This window comes from Larus michahellis, chromosome 9 (genome assembly GCF_964199755.1).
Source record: "Larus michahellis chromosome 9, bLarMic1.1, whole genome shotgun sequence".
Classification (NCBI taxonomy): Eukaryota; Metazoa; Chordata; class Aves; order Charadriiformes; family Laridae; genus Larus; species Larus michahellis.
In genome coordinates this window covers 22,066,404-22,082,930 of record NC_133904.1, presented here as the reverse complement: position 1 = coordinate 22,082,930, position 16,527 = coordinate 22,066,404, and the positions used below count along the sequence as shown (strand labels likewise).

At 56.4% G+C, this 16,527-nt stretch overlaps 1 protein-coding gene across 1 annotated transcript; it reads right to left on the bottom strand.

Moving 5' to 3' along the window:
- Positions 1-2,135: 2,135 nt before the first annotated feature.
- NMB (neuromedin B) lies at positions 2,136-6,707 on the bottom strand. The gene is made up of 3 exons (XM_074601388.1): positions 6,481-6,707; positions 5,822-6,024; positions 2,136-2,416 (listed from the first exon to the last, which is right to left on the bottom strand). Exons 1-3 carry the CDS (start codon positions 6,614-6,616, stop codon positions 2,369-2,371), a joined length of 387 nt encoding a protein of 128 aa, XP_074457489.1. The 5' UTR covers positions 6,617-6,707; the 3' UTR covers positions 2,136-2,368.
- Between the last annotated feature and the right edge of the window lie 9,820 nt (positions 6,708-16,527).

Sequence of the window (16,527 nt, the reverse complement as noted above, 5' to 3'; positions counted from 1 at the left end):
AGCGCACAGCAGCAAGCCTGGGCAAAACCACACGGGTTGGAGGCAGGCTTCCTGCAGTCCCAGGCACAAGGGACTGCAGAAGGACAGCGGGACACCTCTTGAGCGAAGCTGGTGGGCAGGAAACCGTGAAGGACACAAGAAGGGAACAGGGGCTGCTGCGGTGCTACAGGAGGGTTGTTCAGCTTGGAGAACCTGGGAGGGCTCCAAGTGGTTGTGAGGTGATGCTCTGCCCAGGGGCCGCAGCCATACAACCGCTCCAGCGAGGCAGGGGAGGCTGGGCATGATCTGAACCACCATCCTAGAAAACTCCCTGCTAGCTCGGTCCCGCGCTCCTGAAGTACAAAGGGCCCTAGCACCGGTGCATTTGATGGGGAACGCCAGGTTTTGAAAGCGAAGTTTGGGGAAAACTAGTTGTAGGATGTTTGGGTTTTACCCACCAAACCCAACCTCCAAACAGCTGAGAAAACGCCACCTCCGAAGGCTCAAAAGCCAGGCTGTAAGCGGAAAATAACTGCTCATTTACTGGCCTAAGATCTGCAGGCCAGCGCGTGGGGCTCGCACTTGCTGCCTGGGGAATGCTGGGTCTCCGTTACTGAAGGGCACTGTTCCCAGCTGGCAACAGCTTGGGCAACTGCTGCCAGCAAACCCAGGAGTGGCATCCAGGGGACAAGAGGGGGCACAGCTGGGCAGACAGGCAGCTCTGCAAATAAGCTGCAGGCTCATTTTTTGGCAAACGTGAGCAGTCCAAATGCTGGTTGGGCTCACAACAGGGCCTGCACCCCAAGGCTGAGCTCAGAGGAGGAGTGGTGACCCCATCACACAACCTATCTCTTTTTCACCTCCCAGGGTTACCAGCCTGCCCCAAGCAGGACCTGGGAATCCCGTGATGTCCCCAGTTGTCCCCTACATTGGTGGCTCCAGCTCTCACCTGGTGTGGGGCATCCTGTGGCATCAGCAGTGGGTTTGCAGCACCATACCATGTCCTGAGAAGCACCTCCAGGCCTGGGCAGGAGGCAGTGCTGTGCCATAAAGCGTGTGGGCCAGGGCATCTGTGCCTGCAAGCCCCACATCTCCTGGGACGGAGACCAGACATTCTCTCCTGCAGCTCCCCAGGAAAGGGTTTAGGGCTGCCGCTGCCTTCCCCTCACTCAGGAGTAAGTTCCTGCAGGACCAATATGTTCATAAACACCATCTGACCTTCGAGACACCCTTGAAGTGATAGGGAGCAAGGTGGGAAGGTCTCCTACCGTGGCTTTCTCCCCTCACCTGGTCCTCAGCACATTCAGATGCTGGGTCGTCCCTTGGCTTGGCGTGACGTGGCTGTGGGCTCCTGTCACTCCCAGGAGAAGGGCTCTCCTCCCTGCAGGAGCTCAAACGTTCAGATTGAATTTAGCATCAGAAGTGTGAGGAGGGGAAAGCTTATGGTGCCATTCGTGGCATCAATCTGTGATCTGCTGCCAGGGTTAGCTCTGCCTGGGGACATCCCCAGGGGTGGCTGAGGGACATATCAGTGAGCAGCGCTTTCAGAAGGTGCAGAACCAGAGCCTGTGCTCCATCACCCGTTTTGGGCAGCCCCCATTTGTGCCCTCCTTCAGCTGTCCCACACCATGGAGCACCCCGGGGCTGCACCCCTGCCCACTGCCGTGCACAAGGTGAAGGTGCACGGAGCAGCCAGCCCAAAGCAGGCACACAAGCAGGCGGAGTGTTTTGTGGCCCGCGCCAGCCACGTAAGGGACAGCAGAAGATGGCCCAATCAAGGCCAATGAGCCTGTAAACCCCGGGGTCCCCCGAGGCAGGGACCCTGCTTGAACCAGAAATCCCAGCAACACTTTGAGCGAAACGCTTTTTGTTTTCAGGAGGGGCTGCTGGTAACATCTCCGTAAAGAGGGTTATAAAGATGCTCCGGTAGTGAGGGGGTGTAATCAGCTCACCCACGGTTGGAATTTTGCTGTGCAGCAGTCAGGGTCTCCTCCTCCAGCGAGCAGAGGCTGCAGGGACAGAATCCCATCCCCTCCTGTCTGCCCAGAGCCAGGAGCTTCCCTCCAGCCCCCACCACGTGCTCCTGCTCCCAGTTCCTGCACAAGCCCCAGGGGTCTGTCTCCCTCCCCGCCCGCCCTCCGAAAAGTCTGAGCTAGTCTGTGCAAAGAGCCAGTTTTATTCACAGGGGCACATCAGACATCAAGAAACCAGAAAACAGAGGAAATATACAGGGAGGCTCTGCTTTTCATACAAGCAATCACTATTAACAATATTACAGAAATAATAAATAAAAGTGATGTTGCTACAGTAACCCACAAGGACGATGCTCTCCTCCGTTTTGCCACGCGTGGCCGAGCCTGCAGACCTCATCCTCCACGGCCGTGCTCCTTCAGTTTGAAAAATACTTCTCCAGCACCTTTGTTAAAAGCCCTGTCTCCTACAAGAAAAGGCACAACGGTGAGACACTGGGTCCCATACGCAGCCTCCGCCAACACCTCCTGCTGGGTACCACGGGGCAGAAGATGAGACAAACGTCCCACGCTGCACCATGACGGCACTTCCAGGGGTGGCTCAAGACAGCACATGAGAAGGAGAGGGTCAGAAGCTTGGCTCCTGCCTCCCATCCTGGGCTCCAACAGCTGGCCCACAGCTGACAGACATCAGAGGCGAACTCCAGCAGCCCACCGAGAGAGCGGCCACTGGGCTGGGCTGCAGGAACAAGAGCAGCCTCGGGGCCTGATTCAGCAGAGAGTTATGCGAGAAGGCACAAAAGAGACACAAAACACTGCAGGGAAGAGCTACAGAGGGATTTTGTGGGATTGTGTACTGCCCAGAGGTCCCGGAGATAACGCAAGGCAGCATCTGCCTTCGCGCAGAAGGGCTCTCCCCTCACCCCTGGAGCCATTCCACTCCACAGACGTGGCCTCACCCCATCTGTCTGCTGGAGAAATGACACCACACACACAAGACGACAAGGGATGGGGACGGTCCTCCTCTGTCAGCCAAATCCTTGTCACAAAGGGCAATGGGGTGGCACTGTGAAGCCCCAGTGCGCTGAGAGCCAAGCCCTGCCTGCCACATGTGGTTTAAAAGACAAAACAGGAATCCCTGTTTGTGCAAACCCCTTCTGCTCTGTGCAACTTCTGCCATCACAAGCACGGAGCAGCACACAGGTTCCCGCTTTGCAAAGGGACAGGAAACATCTTGAGAGAAAACCCAACGGCAGCAGGCAGGACTAAACCCCGCAAAGGGAGAGCAGGCAAAAAGACTACGCCCTGGGATTTATTTAATGCTTAGAAGGGCCCCACAGAAAGGAAGAATCCCTTTGGGAATGATCACTGACACCCTCAGAAAAGGAAAAGCCCACTGGGTTTTTCAATAAAAGTCAAGTTCCTTCGATACTTATCCTGCCACGAATCACAGCACACGTGCTAGAGCAGCTGAACAACAATTAAAGAGCGCGTTAATCCCTGCCTTGCTGGCCAGGGGGTCCCAAGGAAAGGAGAAGCATCTTTGTTTTTCTAAACCTATCTGAGATGGAAGTGACAGATCCTGATCAGGGTGCGGACAGAGAGTTTCAAGGAGCAGAGCAATTAAACAGCTCATAAGGCAGGTGGCGAACAGAGCACACGTGTTCCTCAGCTCGAGCACAGGCTGGGTGCTGACCCCAGGCATCCAACAACAGCCACACTGAGTGAGAAAGCTGTCAGGGCAGCAGGAACTGGCACTGGCACCTTGTCACCCACAGGAGCAAGAAAAAATAAGGTCCCACCAAAAAGCATAACAAAGGCAGCACTCAAAGGCAGCAGGGAGAAGTCATCCTGTAATATCAACCAGCAGCTCAGAGACAAAGATGCCCTGGGGGACGGGTGGTGAGAAAAGGAGTGGAAAGGCAGGAGATGAGTCTAGTGAGGCACTCAGAGGTGCCCAAAGGGCAGAACTAGACCTATCCCCCAGCAAGGTCCCCACTGCCACCAATGGGACAGCTGTCACATCAGGGCACTGGCCGAGGAGAGGCAAGAGGCTTCTGGAGAAGGTGAGGAGCAGGAGCCAGCTGCACACCAGGCACATGAGCTGTGATGCCACACGCGTGAAAGGCATCCCGCCTCCCAGCAGAGAGGCATCGGTGCAGTGAGGCAGGCAGCTGGCCACCGTCTGCTTGACCATGAGCCAAACCGCCTCCAGCAGCAGAGCGCTGACACCCAGCACGCACGGGCCAAAGGCTGACGGTAGTGCCCTTGGCCAGGACCTGCCTTTGAGCTCTGGGAACGCAGACTGAGAGGGCTGGCAGGGCACCGGCACCCAGCTCGCAGCCCAGATACAGCACCAGCCTCTGCCCCAGCACATCTGCAGTGCGAGCACTGCCCACGCGACTAACCTACCCAGAGGAGAGCCACGAGGGTCACTCTTATCAAACTCACACCACACGCTCATGAACATCTCAGCAGACAAGGCAGGGCAGCACATCCCCCAGCTCATCCATCCCCTCAGGCAGTTAATGCAGCAAATATCCCCCTCCTCAAAGGCTCCCCAGGAAGGCTGGCAAAGGGTCCAGCACCTTCACAGCCCTCTCCTCCCTTTCAGCGACATCCAAGAAGGAAAAGCTGCAGCAGCGCAGTGGCCACAGCACACAGCATCATACAGGGAGCAGGGTGGGCTGGTGTCTTCAGCTGTATCTTCATGGTGGAAAGCACTCTCCCGCTGGGACCAGTGCTCTAGGAAAGCCTTAGTCTGCTGAAACCGAGTCAAGAAGACACTTGAACAACCAGTGCCGCTCAGGCTCACATCCCTGCAACTCTTCCCCACCTGTGCCTTCCCCAGAAAAGCAAAGAACAGGAGCAAGCACTGCCTAAACCCGGGTAACAGAAGCAGCTTTACCTGCATGCAGTGTTACAGGATAGCTCCTCAAGTACAGCAGCTCAGTGGGACAGCACACGTAGCACCCACCTAAGAGGATTTCATCCCTTTTAGGCTCTCAGTTACTTCCTGCAGTGACTAGAAAGGGTGAGACACCAGGGAAGTGCACATGAGGCAACAGACAAGCAGAGCCAGATGGACTGAGCAATTCCATCTCTGCCTCCTGTGTGAGGACCTGGATGTGTGCATTGCTCCCGGGGGCAGGTGAGCTCTGAGGCAAAAGCCATGCCAAGGAGGCTGAGGATCTGCTGATGCACAGCGGGACTACCGAAGCTCCTGCCTGCTCCCCAAGACCCGCTCGGCAGCGGTACTAACGCACAGCTCCCCTCTGCGAGGCGAGCTAACAGAGATATATGCCCCTCAGTAACAAGGGATCCCACCACAGCGACACAGACGCAAGGTGGGGGGCATCAGAAGCCCAAGACCTCTTTGCAGGACGGACTCCTTTCCCTTCACATACAGGGCTGTCTCTCTCTTGGCTTCTCTCTACAGAAATAGAGGGGAGAAAGGATTTCCCTCTCCCTGCAGCGGCTGGAAAAGGGGACATTTCTTCACGGCAGCCACAGTGGCCAGCCACCCTCTGCTGCATCTGGCTGAGGAAGACTCAGATGCTTATTAACAAGCCCTGGGCTGGAGATCACCACTGCCACAGCTCCATCAAAGCATCCCTTGCTCATCCTCACACCCTTCCCAAGCATTTGGGACTATTAGCCACTGCACAGCTAGACACAAGCTTAGGGAGACTTCTCCTCTGCCCTTTTATAGCTGATCTTAAGAAATGGTTTAAGGGCAGTTAACAGGAGCAGAAAGTGGGGGAATACACCTCTAGCAGCTGTGCATCTGCTGCCCGTCTGCAGCAAGGCAGATTAACATCTCCACCACCTCCCTGCTCGGAGCATCTCCCTCCGTCTTAGTCAATATTCACCTGGTCAGTGAGGTCATATTTCCCTTGGTTCTCATCCAAAAGTCTCTCTTGCAAGAGGATTTTCAGGAGCTCGCGGGTAAGCAGTTCCATCATGTCCTCCAGCAGGGCTCTGAGAGAGGGACCGAAGACCATCGGCACTGCAGGCTCCTCCGGCGACTCCAGGTGCGGGGAGCCCGTGACACTCTTCTTCCCCATGAAGTGACCTGCAACACAACGCGCTTGTGTGCCCGCACAACGCCCGGGAGGAGAGAGGCAGCAGCTGTGATGGGCGACCTCACGCCAGCACAAGTCAACGAGAAGCACCGAGCAAACCCGATGCCCTAAATTAGTGAGTAACAACCAAGCGAGGAGAAACCCAGAAATCCCAAGTCCAGACGGGACTTCGGGAAACTTCCCTCTGCTGCTGACGGGACCCTCTGGGGTTCAACAGGTGCTGGACCTGTCACCAAGAGACGTGGGAGGAGGTTGCCCCATCCCTGCCCTGCTCTCCTCCTGCCCGCTATGGGTCCTGCCAGCCCCCCAGCATCCCCCTCCGCCCTGTGGGGTGGCGCACGGGGCTCCCCGCAGGCAGCCCGGGGAGGCGGAGGGTCCCGGCGGGGGGGACAGTCCCTCCGCCACACGCCCGTCCGCCTCCCCGTCCCCCCTCCCCGCCCCGGTACCTGTGGCCCACAGGTTGCCGCGGGGGTTGACCTTGATCTTGGCCGCCTGGCTGCGGTGCTCGGCGAAGTCGAGGTGTACGGCGGGCCCCAGCGCGGCACCGCAGAGCAGCAGCAGGAGGCAGCGCAGCGCCGCCATGGCCGCCCCGGAGGGACCCGCTCCCGCCCGCCGTCGAACGGCGCTTATACACCGCGGGGTGGGGGGCGCGGCCGCGGGGCGAACCGCCCCACACACACCCCCGGCGGCCGCGGGGCGAACCGCCCTCCTCGGCCGCCCACAGCCCGCCCCGCTCCCCCTCAGCGGGCCTCAGCCCGGCCCCGGCTCCCCGCCGCCGACACGCTCCCTCAGCCCGTCCCGGTGCCCCTCAGCCCGTTCCCGTCTTCCCCGCTCCCACACACCGACGCCCTCCCTCAGACCGTCCCGCTGCCTTTCAACCTGTCCCGTTCCCCCTCAGCCCGTCCTTCAGCCCGACCCGCTCCCTCAGCCCGGCCCCGGCTCCCCCCCAGCCTTCCCCGCTCCCACAGACCAACCCGCTCCCCCTCAGCCGTCTGTCAGGACGGACCCCACTTGCTGCCCACATCCAGGTGGGGTACGACCCGTTAACCCCAACCTTCGCCCCCCCTCCCCCCCCCCGCCGGCTCCTCACCCCTCTGCGCATCCCCCCCAGTCCCAGACCGGGTCATCCCTCCACCCGGACGCGGTGGGAGATTGCACCAGATGGACCGTTGCTGCTCTGCCCTCGCCCCACAAACCCCATTTTCCCCTCACAGGTGGTGATCAGGGCGCATTTACCCCTTTTCAGCCCAAGCTGCCTGTTCCCCATCATTTCCTGCTTTTCCATCTGCTCAGGAATGTGCTCCAGCAGGTGTTGCTACATGATGGATGGTGGTCAGTCTCTTCTCCCAAGGAACAGGCGATAGGACAAGAGGAAACAGCCTCAAGTTGTGCTTGGGGGGGCGGGGGCGCGTATAGGATGAGTGTTAGAAAAAATTTCTTCACTGAAAGTGTTATCAAGCATTGGAATGGGCTGCCCAGGGAAGTGGTGGAGTCGCCATCCCTGGAGATATTTAAAAGCCGGGCAGACGGGGTGCTGAGGGACATGGGGTAGTGGTGGGTTTGTCAGCGTTAGGTTGATGGTTGGACTTGATGATCTTAAAGGTTCCTTCCAACCTAGATGGTTCTGTGATTTTTCTTTATGATGTTACAAGTGGTCTTGCAAGAACACCGGCCAGCATCCCCGGCCACCTCTTAGCACCCTTGGACACCACTTCCCTGGGCTCACAGGTTTTTATGGCTCTCCAAGTAATAACCACCCTGACCCCCCCATCCACAGTGGGTTATCCTTCTCTCCGAACCCTGCCTCCAGGCACACCGCCTGGGAGACTTTGTTGGTGAAGCCTGAGGGCCAAGAAGGCATGGAGGACCTCAGCTTTGTCTGTGGCCACTGCCACGTGTCTTGGTCAGCAGCGGTGCCTTTGTGAGCGCTCTCCTTCTTCAGCTTTCTACAACTAAAGAAGTTTGTTGAGATGTGCAAGGCAAATGAGGTCTCCTATAACTAAAGTAGTACTACTTTTAAAGTTTTACTTCATCTGTAGAAGACTTCATGTTCTTTTCACATCTCAACAAAGCGAGCTTTGGCTTTCCTAACATTGACCCTACAAGCCCAGGCAAGATTTCCCTATTTCTCCTGATGGCCTGCCCATGCCTCCACCCCCTCCATACTGCCTTTTCGCATCGGAGTTCAGTCACGAGTTTAATTCAGCTTAGCCAAACCCATCTCCTGGTTCACCTACGTGTTTACCTGATTATTGGGATGGACTCAGAAGATCCTGTCCTTAAAGACCTGCCAGGTCTCCTGAACTCCTTCACTCTTCAGAGCCGCATCCCACAGGATCCCACTTAGCAGCTGCCTGGACAAGGCGAAGACCAGAGTCTGTGTATCACTACTCACCTTTCCCAATCCCTTCAGGATCCTGCAGACCACTCTTTCCTGATCACTACACCTAGAACCGACCATCACGCTCCCCATCAGTTCCTCCTTTTCCAGCTATGTGTGCCCAGCAGCAGCACGAGTGGAGCTGTGCCCAGCCATGCCAGGGACAGCGGGCACCTGGGACATGGACTGTTTATGCCCAGGGCTCAAGCAAAGTGAAGCCTCTGTAAAACTGGAAGCATTTGGTCAGAGGGCCCCCAAGAAGCAGGTCGTGCTCTGTTTCTTCTTTCAGCCTCCTCCAGGTTGCACATTTACTCCGGGGTGCTCTCAGGGGTTGGACTGCTGCAGGAGAAGCCTGTGTGTCTGAAATGGGAAAGAAAAGATGAGTAAGATTGACCAGAAATCCCACCCAGCCTGCTGGGCTTCGAGTTCTCTCCAGTTGGTGTTGTATACACAGAGCACTGTCAGGAAGCAGGAGGTCTGAAGAGCTTAGGAACAGGCGGCCAGTAACGCAGCTCTCTCAGCAGCCACAGTAGCTGAGAGGCAAGGAGAGGAGACTCAGAGGTGGCCACCAAGTTCAAAGAGAGTCCAGTTCATCGGGCAGGTGATGAGGCAGGTCCCAGGTCAGGATGAGATGTGGTGAGGGTAAGCAGGGTCAGACACAGTCCAGACAGGTCCATAGTGGTGAGGCAGGTGTGAGAACAGGCCAAGAAGTCAGCCCATAGCCAGGCACCACTGATCTGCAGACCGGTGCTCCTACAACATGGATCAAGGAAAGACTAACAGCCCAAGGCTGAGCTTTAATGGCTTCCTGGGCCTGTGGGGCGGAGGCCCCAGGTGGGACCCATTAAGGCCTATTAGTGTCCTCAGGGCCCTGACAGCTTCTGCCAAATTTACAGCTCCACAACTCTGCCAGGAGGCGCTGGCTGGTGGGGGAGGAACAGCCTGAGGTGACCCAATTCTCCCGGGAACTGGCACAGGGAAGATTTATTCGCAATGCCCTTGTCAGCATGTACCGCTGTTCAAAGGATGAGAGGAGATTCGTTCCTCTTCAGCAGCAGGGGCTAGAGTCCAAACTGCAAACCCAGCTCTGATGTTACGGGGAGGAAAAAATTAAAAAGTACGCCTGCATCAGACATGCATCCCTCCAAACTGTGCGTGCACCCCCTTGGGTGGCCGGTCAGGGAGGTGTGCCATGCTGATGGGCATGGCCAACTAGGAGGTGGTCCACCACCCATCAGGGAGGTGGCTGCCTCCGCCAACCCTCTTGTGCCTGTGTGTGCTGGAGGTCCCGGCCTGCAATGGGGAATCTCGCCCCGCTTTCTCCCCATGCTCCTTCCCTGACGGAGCTCAGGAGCCGTAGAGCTGAGCCCGCATCTCTGCTCGCCTTTTGAGGACATGGCCCTTTTGGGCACTCCCCATGCACTGCGTGGGGCACATGAGTATGATGCCCACCGGGGATGTGGCATTTGCAGCTCCGTGGCGCTGACCCTCATGCTCACATCGTGACAGCTTCATCTCATCCATAAAGTCAGCTGAGAGAGGAGCCCTGAGGCCCCCTGTCCCAGTGGTGCTAGGTGGCTGTGACCACCACCTTGGCTCTGATGTCCCCGGTCTGCCCTCACAAGCCTTGTGGGAAGGTTTCACCGGTGTTGGGTTGGGCTACCTGGTGGTTCCACCCCGATCTGATTTTGAACTAGACACACAACCAGAGCTGACACAAACCTTTTCCCTTTTTCCACTGGCAGCTGCAGGTGAGGGTGCAAGAGGAGGAACACCAAGACTGATGTGCACTGCCCGATCTGCACCACCTTCTGGGGAAGGCAGGAGGACTTGCAGGGCTGCTGCTGCAGCTGGTGCAAAAATGCGGAAAATTTGTGATATCTGGAGAAGGCTTGGGATGTAGTCAGGGCAGGAGGAGGAGGATGTGAGGTCCAGAGAGGGTGCTGGCTGTGGAGGAAGAGCCTGGTACTGCCCAGCACTGGCACAGATGAGTGGTTTCTCCTCACGTTTCGGGAAGGGGTGTCGCCTGGGAAGCGGAGCTGCATTCTTCCGTGGGTGCTGTGGAGCTGCCGGCTCCACTGCACACGCAAACGACTCATCTGCTGCTTTTCTCCCAGAAATGCCAGGGCTTCCTTGGGCAGCTGCAGTGTGATTGTGGCGGGGGGGGGGAAACCTGCCTGGGCCAGGGTCCAAACTCTGCCTGGTGGCCCAGCAGGACAGGGTCTGCCCCAGGACTTGTGTCGCTGCACGCCAGCAGCCAGAGAGGGGGAAGAGGGGTCACCGGTGGGATGACAGAGGATGAAGCCAGGGATAAAGCGATACCAATTACAGAGAAGACAGAGAAAAGAGCCCCCGGCGATTACGGCACCCACCGAAGCGTGATGGAATAAAGTCCGGCTCCTTCAGGGCGGCACCGAGCTCCGCGGAGATTAACTGAGACGGGGGGGGGACAAGCAGCAGGAACTGGCACAGCGTTTGGAACAGGGCAAAGGCTTTTTGTGCTGATCCGATTTTAACTGGCTATGCAACCGAACGGACACATCTGCCCTCTTTTTCGGATGGCAGCTGCATGCGTTACCTCAGCCAGGGCGGGAGGGAGGGGAGGAACAGGTACTTCTGATCCCAGCGGCACTGACAAGGGGCTGCAAGGCAGGCTTGGGAAAGGCTGTGAAAAGGAAATCAGGGAATTCCTGCGCTGCTGCGGTGTTGCTGTAAATGCTTGGAAACTGAGGGGACAGTGGGTTAATTGCCGAGTACCGAGGCTTGGCCGTGGGGGATGCGTGGGAGACCTGAGCCCGTAATCCCAATTTCAAGCCTGGGAAGAGCAATGGAATAGCTGCTGGGGGACTTGTGGAGGCTGGACGTGGGAGCACAATTCAGGGCAGCCAGTGGGGTTTTTATGGAAAACAGCTCGTGAAAGGGACCCGAGCTCCACGCTGGCTGCGCAGCGGCGCCGGTGCTACAGGAGACTGCCCAGCTGTAATCCAGGCAGGGCCCTGAGAACACCGATTTCCTCCTCTGCAGCAGCCGCCTTAACGACCAGCCCCAGACGCCAGCAGACACATCCAGAGCAGGAGGCTCAGCGCAGCTCGCACCCTCTTCAGTGGCGTAATTACAGACGAGCCCGTTTTCCAACGAACGTGGCGCGGGTGCTGAGCAGCCCCTGGGGCAGGCATATGGATGCTCGACACGCGGGGTCCGTCCAGCGGGTGCTTCACCACAGCTCGGTCGCACGGGGACGGAGCGGGCTGGTCGCTCTGTGGCCAAATCCCTCCATTCCTGGGAAGGCGAGAAGGCGGCCCCCTCCCTCCTCACCCTGAGACCAAACAAACGCAGCCCGAGAGGTGGCTGCAACACAAGCGGCCTTGCTTACAAATGGAGACCAGGCTTCCTCTGGATTTTTTAGTCCGTATCTTCTTCGCAAAGAGGTGATATTGTTCCTAATTTGGGAAAAATAACTGGCACCCAGGACCTGCCCGGGAGAGGCTCTATAACCCGAACTCAGGCCACCAGCCCGGCCGGATTTGTGATAGATTTTCTGCCCGTGTCTTCCTCCAACCCTGGCGCGCAGACCTGTCCCCCAGTGCCTGCACACCCGGCTGCCGAGCGGCGGGGAGCTCGCAGAGGAGGAGGCTGGAGCCCGTGGATGTGACAGCTTCGGTCCGGAGCCCGCGAGTCCCCCTCCACTCGGGGCAGGAGCTGCCACCGCAGCGCTCCTCCGCAGCTTGCTCTCTCCAGCTCAGCAGAGCTTCACTTTCCCAATTGTTACCAGCCACCAAAGGGATCTTTCCAGCTTATATATCAAGAAAAAGGCCATACAAATTGTATTTTAGAAATTGATTTTACTGGCAAAGGTCACCGCACTGGTGCAGGAAATCGGCCCGTCGGCCGCCAGCTTCCTGCAAGGGCTCCGCATCGGAGCCAGGGGAGGACAGAGGTGACTCAGCAAACACAGGACCTCTGATAGATGGTTACCTCCACGAGGCAGAGCGCGTGTCTGCTCCATGTCCCCTCTCCCGCTGGGATTAACCCCCTGGGGCTGGGCGACAGCAGCCTGCAGCCGCCTCTCCGCAGCCCTGCGCAGATCTGCGCCCTCCAGGAACGGTCCCTTCTCACCCAAAGCAGCCTCAAAGCCCTCAACTTGCACCGGTGGTTTCCCCCGATGCCTCCAGTTGGAGGAAATGGCGATTGTCTGTTTTCCTCTCTCTTTTCCCCCAGTAATTCTTGCATGCGATTTATTTTCCTGGCGCCTACTGACCACTGAACTGACATTTTCATAGCACAATCCGTTACAACCCCGACATTCCAGACGGTAACACTTAACTCGGAACCCGTTGTTTTATAAATAGAGTTAAAATTGTTTTTTCCCCCTGTGCACCATTTTATATTTATGTACATTTGAATTTCATCTTTTTTATTGCCCAGTCTCTTTCCGCAGTTGGCCTTCATCCACACAGCTCTGTGTGTCAGCAGCAAACTTCAGTATTTGCCTGCTTTTGCTGGTCATTTCCGAACATACCGAATGCCGTCCCTGCACAGCTCCCTGGTGTTTTCTGCTACAGAGACTGTTGCCTCCTACCTTTTCTCCCTTTTAGCAAATGCTTTCTGCCCGTAAGGCCTCACCCCCCACTCCAGGGCTGCCTCCTTTCTTTAGGAGCCTGTGCTGAGAGACCTTGCCAAATGCCTTTGGGAGATCCAGGTGGATGATCCTACTAGGCTCACCTTGCCCATACGCCTCCTAACTCCTTCAACAAGCTCCAAGTCCGCTCTTGAAAGCAGCCACACTGCTTTCCAGTCCATAGACCCCATTTACAGCCTACAGATCCCCGCATCTCCGCCTCGGCCAGCATTCTGTCCCTTGGTGCCAAGGTCGGCTTGACAGAACGGCTCCTCACCACGGCAAATGGCTATTTGCCACCATACAACACTGTTAGGGTCGTGTCCCTTCAGAGCCCGCAGGCGGCTCCACCCAGGCCCGGGGACTCGCTGCCCGGGTCCTCTTGGTCGCTGATCTCTTCTGCAGGTTCTCCTGCTGCTGGTGTCCAGGAGCTGACGGCAGCACAGGACGCCCGGGGTGCCCTGCTCCTTCCCACAGAGCACCTCTTGTCCGTGTAGGGCTAACGTGAGCCGTAACAGAGCTGTGAAATGGGTGCTGTGAGAAAATCCTCCAAACATGCCTAAAGACGAAGCAAGATTTCAGCAAGCAGAGAAAGGAGACCTTTCCGTAACCCCGCAAAAAAACCTGCACGGCTAAGAGGGCCTCGCTAACGCCGAACCAGTAATGAACAAACCTAACAGACCAACCTGGAAGTGCCATGGCTCATAGCGTTTAAAGCGCGGTCCATTTTGTTTCTTCTCCGTCGAATTATGCTTCGACACCTTGGCACTGCCTAATGCCTGGCCCATGGAGGTGGCCAGGCTGGCCTGGGAGAGACCCCCAGCTGCAGAGGTCCGAAAACACAGTGCAGGAGCTCTCAGGCCCCGCAAGCACCCACCTGGTCAGGCAAACGCACGCTCAAAACCGATGGCTCTAATAAAAACCAAATACAAAGAGCAAAGGCCTCAAATCCCCCTATTTGTCTCTTTCATGGACCTCCTGGTGCCAATAAAACTCTGGGCAGCGGTTAAGTTGTTCCAGCCTCTTCTTCTCCCCTTCTCCAAAGCCAGGTCAGATTTAAAGTCCTGCCATACGCCTGAGGGTCTATTTTGATGCGTTTGTCTCCTGTTTACAAAGATTAAATCCCTCTGTTACACTCATTCGTCCACAGGCAACAAATGTTGTTTATAAAAGATAAAATTTGAAATCTCACACATCTTGTTTTCAACTCTTTTTCAATTTTCATTTAAGCCGTAAATGAGTTGTGGTTTTCCCTGAGGTTTCCCATTCACTCCACACCCGCCGGACACAGTACAAATAACTGCTCTGCAAGAAGACTTAGAGAACAAAATCTTGTTTTCTTGCAGGCAAATCCGAGCCTAGCTCAGAAGTGTCCCAAACAGAATTACATGACTGAAATCCAGCATCCCGGTTTGAGCGAACTGAAGTTCAGAGGAATTAAATTGAAGTTCATTTTCTCCGCGTTATTTTCACTTCTGTCTCTGTGGAAACTGCAACCCTGCAAGGTTGGTTTCTACAGGAGGAGGAGAGATTGGAAAGGAAAGGTGATATCATCAAGGTGCTTGGCAGACAGAGCTCCAGAAGTGTTTTTAAATTACCAAAGAGAAGGAGCAAGAAAGTCAAGAGATGAGGAGCTGGGCAGAGAGACCAAGACAGTGAGTATGTCTGCTCCGTCCGGGACCACAGAGGGTGCATTTCTCGTCCATCCCTAATCAGGCTGTTCTTCTCCGTGGAGATACTTGATTTCCCCCAAGGGTTAGGGAGCTCTGCTGGACCAAGCATCCAAAGGACCTGCTAGGATGAACCATGGCTATGAATCGCCCCGGAGCAGGGGCCGGTCTGGCACACGCTGCGCTTGGCCAGCAGGACCCGGCAGGCGGGCAGGCCCCACTCCACGGGGCAGCAGGACTGCATGTGAAGGAGCTGGTGCTTCTTTATGGAAATCGAGGGGTAAACAGGGACGAGCACTCAAGCAGCAGAAATGCCGCTACTAGGAAGAGGGGCTCCTCGTGGCTGGGCAGACTGCCAACCCACAGGGAATCCACCTGGTTATGGCTAAGGAGATCCACCAAGGCAGATCCACCAGGAAAGCCACCGTGCCCCTTTCCCACCTGCTGACTCCAGCACGGGTCAGGCCGGTGGAGCTTCCCCTGCTGAGACCTGCTGCTTCCTGAGGGGCGAGCAAGCCGGAGCACCGGGGTGCAGGTGATGAAGGGATGGAAGTATCGCAAGGGAGGGGAGAAGGTAAAGGGGCAGGAAGCTCTTAAATTGGCTCAAAATGCACCATAGGTGCTATTTCTCTGTTCCCAGCAGCCAGCGCTGAGACAGTCAGATCAGTCATCTGCTACGTGTCAACCACCACCAGGAGCTGCTGGCACCGAGGGGAACGGCGAAGGCTCTGCCTTTCTGGCATCGCCAGGCACACCTTGCAGTCTGAGCCTGGCACCAGGACACTCCTCATCTGATTCAGCCACTGAGTCACTGAGGCAGTGCGGGTCTTCAGCCTGGGACACGTAAACAGCAGCTTTGCATTCCCCCTGCTCCAGCACAGGAGCCGTTCCCAAGCGACGCGCTCTGCCGAAGCCACCTCTCCTCTCTGTCTCTTGGCCAAGGAGCTTATCCCACTCTGGGAGCCGCACACCGCGTTTGCGTTCATGCATTTCTTCAGCAGGAACCGGTCTCACAACCACACACGGACGAGACTTCACCTTGCAGATTCTCCTCGGAAAAAATAAGGTTGACCTGTTCCGATTTTAAGGGTGGGAAAACCACCAGGAGATCACCTGGTCTCATTAAAGAAAGCCCACAACCCATCATCTTGCAAGCCCAAGCCCTAGAAACCCCCGCTAAGCAATAAGCAGCGACAGATCGGGATGAAGCGGTGTAATGCTTATTTAACCGACAGCCGGGCGTTGAAGCATCGTTAACATACAAAGACAGCCTCTGTCTCAAGGAGCTTCAACTTTTCAGCGCATTACTCCTCACAGCTCACCTCCCACCCATCCTGCTCCTGCTGACGCATTTAGCTTTGCCGTGAAAAACGAGAGTCACCCAACAAAATTCCAGCCGTGGTCAGCAGCAGCCCAGCACCACTTTGCTCTGTGAAACAGCTCCTGCCCATGAAGGAATCTGTGCCCTGAACTGCGGATGTGACTGAACAGTAATTAAGCGATGAAATTGCTTACCAGAAAACCTGCTCTGTTTGGCTGTAACCACAACAGAGACAGAAGCAATCTTAGCCCTGGCAGATTTTATTTTTTTTTTTCCTTTATAAACCAGACCTTTCAACACCCACATGCTTTACAAACAAATCCCATTCCTGTTGTGACACAAAGATCTCCGTCTTTCCTAAGCCGTAAGTCTCAAAGGCTTTGCTGGAGCCGGCCAGACAGCTTCGCCTTTGACAAAAAGAAGAGAACTGAGGGGAAAAAACAAAAAAAAACCACATCAAATTCGAACGGCGAAACCCCCAGCTCTGCGGGAGCACGGCAGCGC